The sequence below is a fragment of the Podarcis pityusensis genome (assembly GCF_964106645.2).
Source record: "Podarcis pityusensis genome assembly, chromosome: 2".
Classification (NCBI taxonomy): domain Eukaryota; kingdom Metazoa; phylum Chordata; class Lepidosauria; order Squamata; family Lacertidae; genus Podarcis; species Podarcis pityusensis.
In genome coordinates, this window is record NC_138029.1 from 39,993,282 (window position 1) to 40,007,395 (window position 14,114).

General features: G+C 44.4%; 1 protein-coding gene across 1 annotated transcript in view; it reads right to left on the reverse strand.

Annotated features, from left to right (window-relative positions):
• LOC308470562 (heparan sulfate glucosamine 3-O-sulfotransferase 3A1-like) overlaps window positions 1-5,097 on the reverse strand; it is a 66,785-nt gene extending 61,688 nt beyond the window's left edge. The window contains exon 1 of the mRNA XM_080994007.1: window positions 3,385-5,097. Within this exon, the coding sequence (XP_080850133.1) occupies window positions 3,385-3,782 (398 nt within the window). The 5' untranslated portion in view covers window positions 3,783-5,097. The remainder of the gene's footprint in view (window positions 1-3,384) is intronic.
• Between the last annotated feature and the right edge of the window lie 9,017 nt (window positions 5,098-14,114).

Consider the following 14,114-nt stretch of genomic DNA (forward strand, 5'->3'; position numbering starts at 1 on the left):
ATTAGCACTGTCACAGCATTTCCCAATAGCGGCCTGTGACACATGTGTAATTCTACAGGTGCAAGCCCTGCCAACTCCAGGAAAAGCTGGGGAGAGCTCCTGCCTCATACCTGAGAGAGTCGCTGCCAGTCAGTGTAGACAGCACTGAGCTATACAGAACAATTGTCTGACTTGGAATAAAACTTCACCATTTGAATAGGCAGCTTCCTTTGTTCTCCTACACCAAAAATGTATTAACCCTTGCTGGTTTCAGTGAGAGAGGATGCAAGCCTATACCCCGAAGGTGGCTAAGCCCTGGTCTGATGCAGCCTTCCGATTAATTTTATTTTGGCCCCTAAACCCACTGATTTTGGCAGCAGCAAAAACAAAAAAAGGAGACACTGTACAGGGGCCCTGATGGGGATGCAAGTTATCCCCTCTGTGGCCATCAGTTTAATCATTTGCAGAGCTGAAAGGGGACAATACCCCCCAGCTCTTCTGCACAGATCAGCTGAGGAGCAACAGGCTGTGTGTCTATGCATGCAAGAATGTGCCACAGCCACACCTACTTTTGGCCTCACACAACTGGCATACCCACCTCCCAAAGTTGGGAAAGGGTGAATATAGTTCTAATATCAAAAACACCCACTTACCAAGGAATAAACCTCAGTTAACAGTGGAACAGACACTCACAAGAGGTGGTGGACTCTCCTTCCTTGTGGGTTTTCAAGTAGAGGTTGGATGACCAGGTGTCATGAATGATCTAGTTGAGATTCCTGCAATGCAGCAGGTTGGACTAGATGCATACAAGACTGTAGTGTCAAGCACACCTAACTTTGCCTCTGGATTGGGCCCACGGTTTTTAGAAGGACCTTTTGCACAGCATCAAAAATTCTCCATCAAAGGCTCCAGTTGCACAAATCCCTCATGACTGCATAAATGTGTCAATGGCAGAAGAAATAAAACGGTAAAAGTATTTACAGGAACAGAGAGGCAGTTAATTGCACTAATTTCCCACAATCCACTGGCAAGAATGTTGTTAAGAGCTTTAAAACAGACAATCAGTGAGCACACACAACTAATTTCTTAACTTCTAAAAAAAACACCCCTCTTTCTTTTTAATTTTGCTAGATACAAGTCTGTAAAAATGAGAGCCTACCCATGTTTTGCAATGCACATCGCTTTTAATGGAATTAGATGGGCTGTTATTCTTACAGTTTGTTTTAATTTAACAACTAGTAGTAAGAGAAATCCTGAGGAAGGAACTAGAGAAAGAACCGCCTGTCCTTTTGCAGAAATCATCACCTTTCAGACTGTTTGAACAAGTGGCAAATTGGGAGCTTTACATTCCTTGCATCAGGAATTCAAACCTGAAGACCTCTGTTGGCTGAAACACACATTCAGTTCCAAATAGTCTGTTCCACTTTTTATTCTGCATTATAAATCCAAATTTGAAGCAGTCATGGCATCACGCCTGCAAATCAGAGTTTTGCCAAGGGCTGCCTTTCTTCTACCTCCTCACTCCACCCTTGAATCCCAAACGAGCCCTTGATTAATTGAGTTTTGCCAATCATGTTTGCACACCTCCTCTTTGACCCTGTAGATAAGGGTGAAGGGGGGTCCAAGACAGATACAGAGTGAGGTCACTTTCAAGGCTGAGGCTGGAAAGGTCAGATATAACGAATAGAGTTGATTGCTCAGAGGGGGGGGGAGTGGGTTCATGGAATGTAGGACGATTAATTAAGGATTTCTTTACAGAAAGTTTGATGCATTCACAATATTTATCAGGAAGGACTGACTGGAGCTGGCTGCAACAATGTCCTGAAGACGACTTCTGAGTTTTTTAATGCTGCAAATCTGAACACACTTGACTTGGTAAAACTTTATCGGAATTAAGCGAGTTCGCTTCACTTCCAGATACATGCGCTGCAGATCAAGTTGTGAAGATAGGAAGTGGTTCCTAATATAACATGAAAAGGAGATGGGGCTGCATGTAGGAAGAGCAAATGGAGTTATAGGGAGTGGGGCACCTCTCTTAGGGATGCACATTTGTGGGACGTCTGAGGTTCAAAGCTGGCTGATGCAAAACGTCTTACACAAGGAGTAGCCATACTGAGTACAATTGGTTGTGCTCAGAGTGATGGTTAAAGGTGGGCTTGTGGGACAGGTGTGAAGATGAAGTGTAGGGCTGGAGACCAAGCTTTAAGCATGCAAACACCTTATTAATTAAAAGGCCAACTATCGAAAGCTGCTTTACCCATACCTTGTTGTGAAAACACTGTGGTTACCCTTGTGAAAAAGTCAGGGCTGTAAGTAACTTTGACAGTTGAGGTAGAACAACTCAAGTCAGACAATGAAAGATGCAGGGCTGAGATACCTTCATAGGTTTGGTACCAGAGAAGATAAATACAGGTCAATGGAGAGACTGTGGGCAGGAGTTACAGTCTCATGGTTGGTTAATGATTCATTTATTTTATTTATTCCACAAGATTTATATACCACTTGGTTGTAATAAAACCTCAAAGTGGTTTACATAAAGATTGTGTCAAGGCCTTTGACTTTTTTTAAAACAAAAAACAAAAAACGAGAGGCTTTAGGAAGATTTGGGCTTCAAAGTTTGCCTTTTGTGAAGGAGATATTGGCGCTCTGAAGTGGGTTTTAAACACAAGGCTTTAATCTTGGTGGGAGAATCTCAGGGCAAAGGCCAATAGATTTCTGTGGTTGTGGAAAGGAATGTTCATAGATTTTATGGACCTAGGACAGTAGCAAGGTCTCAGGGAGAGTTTGCAAAGCATGATGGGGGGGGGGGGAGACTCAGGACTGGTCTGGGCAGAGCATCACACACATTTCCTTAAGAGGAACCCAAGCAAGTTTAGGAATACTCTCGCCATTGTTCAAAGGCCCAGAAGTAATTCTGCCCTCTATGACCTGGCCAGTCCTGGAATATGCAAATCAATCAGTGTTTCTGAACATATACAATTGATATTTCCCTCAGCATTAAATAACCACAGCATGTTCCCATACACTTCAAATTAAAAAGCAGTGCTTCCAAGGCAGAAATAATAGTTTTAAGACCCTCGGCATTACCACAAATAATAATCAAAACCTATACATGTTTACGCAGGAGAAAGTATTAGTGTTCATAGAGGTTAGGAATTCCCAAGGTAAGTATGCATGGCTTTCTGCTGTACACATTTGGACGCGTGGCACTGAGTGACAGGACCCCTAAGTTCATATCTCTGTACTGGATTCCCCTTAATTGCCCACACAATATTTCTCAAGAGTAGCAGTCTGGGCAGGGCTGAATCCGGATTCACACAAGAGTAAGGAAGGGGAGGAGAAGGGGCGCCCAGTCCCTCTCCTGAGCCAAGCCAACGTTCAAGAGCAGCGCATCCTCATCCATACCTGTACCAGGCGAGTCCCCGGCCATAGTTCCGATCGAAGAAGTGTGGCTCGGCGCCCGCCGCCCTCACGTCCGGGTGGACCCGCAGGAACTCAAGCAGCGCCCTCGTGCCGCCCTTCTTCACGCCGATGATCACCGCCTGCGGCAGCCGCTTGGTGCCCTCTCCCGCCGCCTGGGGCTGCAGCGAAGGATCGCGGGGCGTGGCGGCGCCCTCGTCGCCTGGCGCGAGCGGGATCGGGGCCGGCTCTCTGGTGAGGACGCGCGCAGCCCCGGCCAGGCAGTAACTGGCGTAGAGAGACATGAGGAGCGAGCCGAGGACCAGCAGCAGCTTCCGCAGGGCGCGCCGGGGCAGGGGCTCTGGGCCAGGCGCTGAGGCGGGGGGCACCCCTCCCCGGGCCATGCTAGGCGGCCCCCCGCGCCGGGGCCATCGCCCCCTACGCTCAGCCCCTTAGCCCTGCCTGATGGGGAGCGGGCGGCCCCATCATGGACGGCTCGGATCGGGATCCGCTGACGGGTTTGGGTGGAGGGGGTGGGGAGCAAGGGCAGAAGGCGCAGCTGGTTTCCCCCCTGCGCAAAGCTTCACGGGCACATCATCCCAGCGGCCAGGCGTTGGAGTCGGGTGGGGATTGGGGTCTGGGCACCTGGGCTTAAGCCAGGCCTTCGAGGGAGCCTCGCAGCAGCCCAGCCGCTGCGAAAGGGGCGGATAGCATCAACTCCAGCTGGGAGGCGAGTTTGGCGCATCTCCGGTCAAAGCGCAGCCAAGGAGCAGCGCGCCTGAGCGCGGGGGAAACACTGCCAGGCGCCTCTCGGAGGGAGCGCGGCGCATCCAGGCGGAGATCGGAAGCGCGGCCAGATCCGGGAGGCAGCCGCTGGAGGAGGATGCGCTCAGGGTTTCAAGGAGAGGATCTGTCGCCGAGAGGGCTCTCCTCTCTCTGCCACAGCGTCTGTCGGCCGCCCAGGCTGAGATCCCGGGTGATCGTTGCTGCTGATGGAGGAAAGAAGGGAAGCCAGTCCCACCCCGGTCTGCTGGAGCTTTGTGCGCAGCAGAAGAAGAAACAAACCAGTCCTGAGCCGACAACTCTTCCCAAGCCACCTCGGGTCGCAGATGCTGCCGCGCGCGGTGTTGCTTTTCCGCCGCTCCTCGCTCGGATTTTGCGCGCTCCTTAGCTGTCCAGCAGCAGCGCCCACCTCGCGCGGACGGGTAGGCGAAAATCCTCCCAATCGCCTGTCACCTTTCTTTCCTGCGGGGCTCCCTTTTCCCGGCTGCTCCAGCGGCTACCACACGTGGAGCTCTTGATTGTAGCAAAAACTTCTCCGAAAGGCACCTCCGAAGCTTGAGCGACGGGTCCAGTAGCCAACGGAACGTTGGCAAAAGCAAAGTGGGCGGAGATGCCTTTCAGAGAGGACTCTGAGTGGAGGCGGAGTAAGAAGTAGTTGGGACACACCCCGCGCAGTCACTTGGGATAGGGAGGGAGTTACTTTGGGGAGATACAGTACTTCTCCAGCCACTACCTTCGAAATTCAGAGATGGAGAGGTATAGCTATTGCCAACTTCAGAAGCACTTCTGAAGCCTGATCCTGATCCTGCTATTTACTCGGATGTGAATTCCACTCATTTTTCTGGGTTTATGAAACCATTTCTCTGGGTTTATGAAATCCAGTGGTGTAATGGTAAATTCTCAAGTGCAGACACCTTTCATGACAGATCCGCAAAACCACACAAAACTATACGGCAAAAAATAATTTTTGACCACTGCAGATATTCTGACTTCAGTACTAAGCCTTCCCTTCCCTCACCCTGCCTCCTGGCTGTGCTTTACAGAAGAGCTCTGGTGGACTCAAAAGCTTACCCCCTCTTTTGTAACATTTTGGTTGGTCAAAATAAAAGGATTTGGGAATATTTCAAAAAGAAAGTGTCAGTGTAACCCTTAGCTATGCGTACTAATGTAGCCTTAGATTAGATGGCGAGTTTTTCCCTGAGAAAAGCCTATTTGCCATGCAGAGGATTTGCAAATAGCCTATCAGGAGATGACATTATTGGTCCTGCTGTGAAATAAGTGGTAATGCACGGATGCAACTACATAACACTTAGGTAAGGGCTATGTGTGCTCTTTGCTCAGAGAAAACTCACAGAAATTAATGAACATGACAAATTTAAGTGAGTCTCTCTGAGTAAAACTTTATAACCACACATATAAAAAGTCCATACACCCTCACATCCTTGCAAGATCTCTAAATAGCAGGCTTATCCCAGTTTTGCAGATGGGGAAAACTGAACCTATTGCAGCAAGTGTTTTGTGTAGAATCATTCAGTGATTGCATGGCAAAGCAAGAAATGTAAACCTAGGACTCAGTCTGGTGCTCTGCTCACTTGGTCATACTGCCAATAGTCTCTGGCCAAGTGTAGGCAAATGGTGTTGGAGAATTGGGCTGTAATATTTTAACATTAACCATTTTAACATTCTAGCTTTTTTTTTTTTTTTACAGCAACCAGATACAAGAACAGGGAGAGATTCTTTACTATCAACAGTTGTTTAGAAAAGGGGATTTTTCTGCGCTCTCCAATAACCATCAAGTTAAGTGGGTAGGTGGGAAATAAAATTAGCAAGAAAGAAGAAGGGTGAGTAGGAGCTCCTGAACAAATTGCCCCATGAATATCTGACAGCAGACTAACTGTTTTCTACATGGGTGCTGTAACTATGACGCTAACTGTGAATCAGAGCTGTAGAATTTTATACAACTGACTGTAATCCACTAACTGAGAGCCATTATTTGCTTTGTCCCAACTCCCAACTAGGAAGCCACACTTTCAAAAGGTCATAGAAGCACATGAACAGGAGCAAAGGAGGGCAAAGAAGATAGGCAGCAGGGTTGGGTGGGGGAGGCTTAAGAGAGGCTGAAAGAACTGGAGAAGACTGAAGAGGGGACACCCATTACAGCAGACTTCACATACCCAAAGGGCTCTCATGAAGGGAGAGAGCAAACACTTGTTCTCTGATGGTCCAGAAGGCAAGACAAGGTCTCATGAGCTGAAGCTACAGGAGGGTGGATTTTGATTGAAATGTTCTGAAAAACACATTAAGGGTAAGAGCCATTTGAAAATAGAATCAATTACTTTGGAGGTGATGAGATCTCACATCTTGGAGAACTCTAGACAGAGGCTGGACCACCATCTTAGGGGAATTTTCTAGCTCTGGATTTACTGGAACTAGACCAGGTGGCCTAGAAGATTCAGAGAAACGCAATCTAGGATTCTTTTATCTTGCTTCCTGGCAGGAATCCTGTGCCTTTAAACTGTTGTGCAACAGGTACAGGAAAGTTAACTGCAAAAGCTTTTCCATCTTGGCACAGCTGTTAAAGTCACAGGAACCACACTGGAAAAGATGCAAGGTGAAAAGCAAAATGAGTGCAAAAAGTCACCTTTATAGTGATAAAAGTCCCAAGGTGATACCTCACTCACTCATAGATTTCACTTGTTCCAGCACAACACCCACGTTCCTTGGATATTCTAACACACTGTGTGGCACACACCTTCCTCCTAACCTCTGCAAGTGTTGCTCAATGCTTATCAGAGTGGAGATCACCTATTAATGTGTCCCCCAGCAACTTTTTGCATAAATTGATGTAGATCCAGCAGAATTATACATCTGAGGGCACCTATTTCCACACACAGATCACCGTGGCTATACTAGGAATATATATATATATATATATATATTGTTCTTTTTATATTCCTCTCATCACTTAAACTGTTCTGCTTGAGGAGTGAATAACATATAGTAATTTCCTTGCATTTCAGCCGAAAACGCCTGATAGTAAGGGCATCATTATTTCATAGCCTGCAGGGAAGTCCTTTTCACTTGAAATGGCTTTCATAGATTTTAAGAATTGAAGACAAACGGTACTCACGAAACATTTGACTCAGATCTCCTCGTGTTTATTTGCTGTTTGAATTTAGCTCTGATGCTGAACTTCAACGGCTTAGAAAAATGTATCCAGTAATGAAATATCTTCTACTGCTGTGAACCAGCTGATTTCAGTGGGAGACCTGAACATGCACAAACCTACAATTGTACCCGCACTAATGAGGCAGTGAGGCTGCAACACAAATGCCCTTACTTGGGTGTAAGCGCTATTAAAATCGGTTCCAGATTCCAAGCTGGATCCAGAAGCAGCCCCAGACTATGAGCCTCTGTTTTCAAGGGGAATGGCAGTCCATTCAAACCAGTCTGAATTTCATCTCTACCCTAGCAGTTCTATAGAGCAGAAGAACCTCAGTCCTGTATACCTGAAGGAGTATCTCCACCCGCATCGTTCAGCCCAGACTGAGGTCCAGCTCCGAGGGCCTTCTGGTAGTTCCCTCACTGCGAGAAGCCAAGTTACAGGGAACCAGGCAGAGGGCCTTCTTGGTCTCCACCCTGTGGAATGCCCTCCCAGCAGATGTCAAGGCAATAAGCAACTATCTTACTTTTAAAAGACATCTGAAGGCAGCCCTGTTTAGGGAAGTTTTTAATGTTTAATGCTGTATTGTGTTTTTAATATTCGGTTGGGAGCCGCCCAGAGTGGCTGGGGAAACCCAGCCAGCTGGGCAGGGTATAAATAATAAAAAATCATCATCATCATCATCATCATCATCAGCTAGGGGTTTGTTCAGCACCAGTTTAGCATCTAAATATTCTCCTTGCAGATCAAAATGGCTGTGGATGTTTTGCAATATCCAGGCAAAATTGACAGTCAAGATGCTATCAGGAACTCCAGCACCCTGCTCAAAAATAAAATGTTGGAGACCTATCTGGGCATGACCCAACACAGCAGGGTTCATGGAGGTTTTTTTTAAAAAAAAGAAAGAAAGAAAGAAAGAAAGAAAAAAATAGAGGTATTACCACAACCCATTGGAGTGATGTCCTCCTGTAAGGAGTTATTTATTTACCACTTTATCCAGTTTGTTCATCTCAGGCAGCTTCCATCAGCCAATAAGAGCAAGACTCAAGCACAAAGTTGGGTAGCTTCACCCCACCAAACACTATATACTCTCCCTCTCCATTTCATTGCCTCACATATACTTTGGTTGGAAGCATGTGTTCTAATAAGCAAATGGGGACGGGGAGTACATTGAGAATTTGGATTTCCCCATGCAGAAATTCACATGCCCTGTTCTTGAACCCCTGGCTGTTTGATCCACTATCAACAAGGTAGAACAATGCACGCCTACAAGATGATTTATAGTGTGAGCATGTGTTTTTTCCACAGTGGAAAAAACTGGTGGTGGGCACCTAACATGGGCTCTGATATTTAGAAAAAGCCCAGTCCCCTGTCTTCATGAAAACAGGGATGTAAAATGAGACAAAATAGAGGCATCCTGAATCATTATTTGGTTTGGGGCTGTGTACTGCGGCACATTTAAAAATTATTACAATCTTTATTTCTCTACCATGATCTGCATGGGGTTGGGTGTTCCCATGCAATTCAAGCCAGTGAGCTGTTTCCTTAGGCATGAAAGACATTGCAAATGGACTGGTCATTTATACACATTCCTGTGGAAACTGGAAGGCTCTTTGGTTTTGCGTTTCGGAGTCTCCCATCACTTAGACAGGTCTAGAGGTTAAATGGGGAGTTTGGGAGAGAGGGTACGGAGGTTAACACATCCTTACAACTGATTACAAGGTCAAAAGCCAAAGGCAACAACTCCCCCTCTGAAAACTGCACCAGAAGAAAACATGGCATTGTTTGCATCTGGGGCGAGGGGTAAGCTGAGGTTATGGAGAGAAGAGAGAGGCAGATTGATAAGCAAGGGGCGATCTGACCCCATATGGGTTTGAGCAACAAAAGCCCCTTCATCATTTAGAATGAATAGGAACAATAGCAGCAAATGGGGAGGAGCCAGGGCAGTGCGAGTATCTGAGAGCCCAGAGGAAAGGAGTCAATGGAGGCTCCTGTTTTAGCCAAATCCATTATTGAACCGGGTAATCTCCTGGGCATTCTCTCCTTGAAATCAACCAGAAAGTTCAAGGATTTTCCTTTGCTTTCTGGGGAGGAGGGTCTTTCGATTGTGTGTGGACAAATGTTGTTGGGTCGGCTGGGAATTGTGCTGAAATGGTATCTAACTCGTGTCATCCTGGGTGATCTGGCTGAAGCAGCTTCAGGAAGCTTAGGCCTCTGGAGCTGAAAGCTGTGTAAATCAGGATTCAACTACTTGACTCTCCCTCTTTTGAAATTCCTTCAGCCTCTTATGGTTTCTTCCCCAACCCCTAGTCCAAATTTGCAAAAAAGAGAGGTCCCATTTCCCAGGATATAGTCCACTCCAATTCATTTATTCAACAGTAAGCATACATCCAAGTTACTTGTACACTATTCTAAGCACAGGTGAGGTCATTCAGATGAAACAAAAAGTTGCACAGAGATGTTTATAATAATAATAATAATAATAATAATAATAATAATAATAATATAAATTATATAATAATAAATAAATAATAAATTTCATTTATACCTCGCCGTCCCCAGCCAAGACCGGGCTCAGGGCGGCTAACAACCAATAATAAAAACAAGTTGATTGAAATACAACTTAACTGATTGAAATACAACTTTAAAAACATGATTAAAATACAATATTAAAACTTTAAAATGAAGCCTTATAAATTCTAGGTATGGAGAGGCTTTGTCTTCTTAGTCTATCCCAGGTGTTAGCAACCTTTTCCAGCCGTGGGCCAGTCCACCATCCCTCAGACCATGTGGTGGGCTGGACTATATTTTTTTGGGGGGGGGGAGAAAGAATTCCTATGCCCCACAAATAACCCAGAGATGCATTTTAAATAAAAGACACATTCTACTCATGTAAAAAAACACTGATTCCCGGACCATCCGCGGGCCAGATTGAGAAAGCGATTGGGCCGCATCCGGCCCCCGGGCCTTAGGTTGCCTACCCCTGGTATCCAGTCTGACATCCTTTTCCACAAAGGCTAACCAGACAACTAAGAAAAGCCTGCAAGCAGGGTGTGACATTAACCCTCCCCTGCTGCTACTCCCAAGATTCAGAGTCATGTTGCCCCTGATACCCAATGTCACAACTGAGAGACTTATCCTCCCTGAATTCCTCCAAGTAGTCTATATAACAACTCTGTAAACTAGGCAGGAGCAACTGACACAATGGGACACTGCTGTTTACAAAAATGGGGTGGTGCTTAGCAATTGGGATGATTTGAGGGTCTTCTCTCCTTCAGTTTAAGCACAATGCCAATTCTGTAGAGCCCTGGTATATTATTATGATTATTTGTTAAAACATAGCAGCAGAGGATTTTTTAAAGCTTCTTATAAGTTTTGTTTTTTTAAAAAGAAAATCCTATATTGTTTTGCTTTAACAAAAAATAAATTTAAAAAAATCCAGCTGATAGACAGACCTTCAGAAGACCCTTTCAAAGTACTGCACAAAATAGCACTTTGAAAGGGGCTACTGAAAACCAGCGATCAGCTGGTTGTCAGGTCCTCAGAAGCTCCTTTCAAAGTGCTGTGCAAAATAGTATTTTGAAAGAGGCTTCTGAGGACTCTTGAGGGCATTGCAGTGTCAGGTGATTGATGGGTGGAGAAGATAAAAATCTGGTCTGCTGGGCTAAAAGGGTTTTCCACTTCTGCTCCAGGTTTATCCTTCATGGTGCTTGATAAAATCCACTAGCTCCCCCTCTTGCCCCCCAATTTAGCCAAATCAGGCCTCCCTCAAGACTTTAAAAAATGGTAGCTAAGGGGCCCCCTAACCAAGGTCAGGGGACTGCCCCTCTATTATCCCTTCTATAAGCACTGATTCTTCCTATACTTCACATCTCTTTCTCTCCCTCTCTGCCTTCACGTTATCCATTGTATGCAAACAAACCACAGATCATTCTTCTCTTCAAGAGACGAACCTTTTGAACAATGTACTTTGTGGTTTATCTTGTAATATGGAAATGTGGGCCACATATCCCTGCTCCCTTTCACTCCTCAGAGTCTGACAAATTAAGGAATTATTAGGATCGAAACACACGTCCCTTGCTTTTTCTCAGTTCCAAGCCAATCACTCCTGCTCATCATGTCAGAACAAAATTTATGTGTACTGCAAAGGTTTGCTAAGAAGAAAAAGCTCCATCCACAAAAGACTTTGCTTCCCATTCATTCTTCTTTTCTTACTATCTTTTACTAATTCATGTTAGGTGGTAGCTGCCTCCCAGATGGCTCTTTGACTGGTGCCAGCCAGCCAGCCAGTTGGGATGCGCTGCCTTGCTCCCTTTCCAGGGACGCTATCAGATGCAAAGTGTTATCGTTTGCCAGAGAAATGCGAGGGCAACTGTTAGAAGATTTTTATTTCACTGTCACCAGTGCAAGGCTGGCAGTACCTTCTCACTGTACATTATACTCTGCTCCGAGTTATATGCCTATAACTGATGAATTTTTTTTTTAAAATGACATTCCTAAATAAAACTTATTTAGTCCAAAACTTCATGGCCAGATGAGGAATGTTTTGACTATACAACTTAAAAGGTCCTCATCTGAGGCTAGGCACTGATGGATAGACCTGCTGAAGAATGATACATTGCTAAGGAAGAAAACAGAGATATGGTCTGTTTTCAAAGGATATGGTCAAAGGATTGTCTGAATGATTGAAAGTAACAAAAACATCACTCTATGTTCATTTTGGGAATTCCCAATGGTATTGCCTCATGGATTCTTTGTAGGAGTGACCTAATGATTCATTCAACATTGTTGGAAATACTATGAGTTACATCTAACTAAGGATTCAGCTACATTCGTGAAGTTAAAATGCTTTATATGCGTTATAACACTGTGACCACTGTGGAGTCCTGTCTTTTGCCAACAGGATTTCCCTGTATGAAGTTTACAGTGCATTTAACTGAGTTGTTTCTTTTATGTGTTTAGATCTAAGTTCTACTTAGAGAAGGCTCACTGAAGTTAATGGAGCCTATTAGTTTTGTCCATTATTTTCAGAGGGTCCATTCTGAGTAAAACTATTGTTGAATACAACCCTGTGTTCAATGCAGCCCATGTGAGTGTCCACATGATTATTCAGTAGAGCCTCACATAGGGCAATTGCAATCTACAAGCACAGTCCATAGAGTGGAGAGTTCTGCAAAGGCCAGCTACCAAGGTAAGCTTAGCCAGGAGGTAGGGGCAGAAGCAGAATCTACAGAACCAAGGACAGCTCCTGGGTAGCAGAAAACTTGCTCCATTGTTTTATATCCTCATTCCCTAACAAGAATGCCATGCTATCCATCATGGGACGATGTACATCAAAGGGAAGGGGGTAGATCAGCATGGAATGATCAGTATAGCACTACCATTAAATTTCTCCATCAAATTAAATTACTATTAAATTTCTCCATCAAATGTGTTATGGTAAGGAAAATTGCTTGCAAAAATATGAGAAATGTCCATTAAATACTGAGGAACTTTCAGAAAGACTCTTAAAAAAAAATGCAGACTGATCAGGAAATCTGAACAACTGAATTTAGGATGGGAAAAATAAGACAATGAGAAAAAGTGAAATTGACAGATTCATCTATTCCTATTCATAAGTTGGGAGGCAAACGTCTGAAGTAGGAGCCTCCTGTTTTCATGGAACCTACTCAGATGGCTTAGACTCTAGGCTCTACATCTCACAGGGTATCTCTGCAAAAGGAAGCTCCCCACTTCAGAAGTTTCTCTCCAATTTTGGAGGGTGACAATGTGGACACAGAGCTTAGTGTGTTTACCTGATGGTGCGCTGCTTTTACACATGAAATATCTTAAGAGTATCACTTGGACTTCTTGTATAAATGACCCCTCCCTCCTTTTTAAAGGTGTGTCCTGAGACAATTCTGGCTCCTTGGGCCACCCTTTGGCATTTGTTTAGGTCACATTTCATCCAGCGTTAAGCACCTCTGTTGGGACACTTTCGCCAATTACTTTTCTATCTCCTCGCACAATTTGTCATAATGAGTCAGCACCAAGAATTTATGGGGCTAATAAACTAATGCACCCAGCAAGAAAATCACTCCCTCTGACACATAAACTAGGGAGATTTATAGACCAATATCCTGTATGTTTCCAATGTCACCCAAAAACCACATTTGAAAACCTTGACATACTAAGTTGCATCTCTCCCAGTCCAACAGCCTGTCAGTACAACACCCAGCCCTAATTATAATTATGAGGGCATTGCAATTCCAAGAATGTGAGTATCACTCATGAGAAAGAAATAAAAAGTGACCTAGTACATTTGTATCAGACATGTGGGTTCAAACCCTTCTAGCACAATCCATCAGAAAAGCCTCACTAGCTACTAGTGGCTACTATTCTAGTGGTTACTAATCAAAGGTTGCAGCAAGTTTTAAATTATAATTCTATACAAGCAGTTTGAGGTTATCCACATGAAAATTTGGCAACATTTTAGTGCAATTTCCTCCTAGTATACAAATTTTTGTATGCAGTTTTGACCCTAATACAATGCATTTGGGTATTTTATATTCGCCAATATATGCATTATGCTGCACAGCTTTCCCTAATATACACAGTTTTGCAGACATTATTTGGCTGTAGAACTGCATCACAAAATTGAGAGAAGTGAGGATTTTGATGGATAATTGTGTTTTGGTTCACGTAATGATTTAAGAAATGCAAATTGGGCAATTTCTCATTTAAATGTCAATAGAATCAAATTTCTTCCCTCTTCCACTGCACAATGTTGAGGGAAGATGCTTTAACTGTA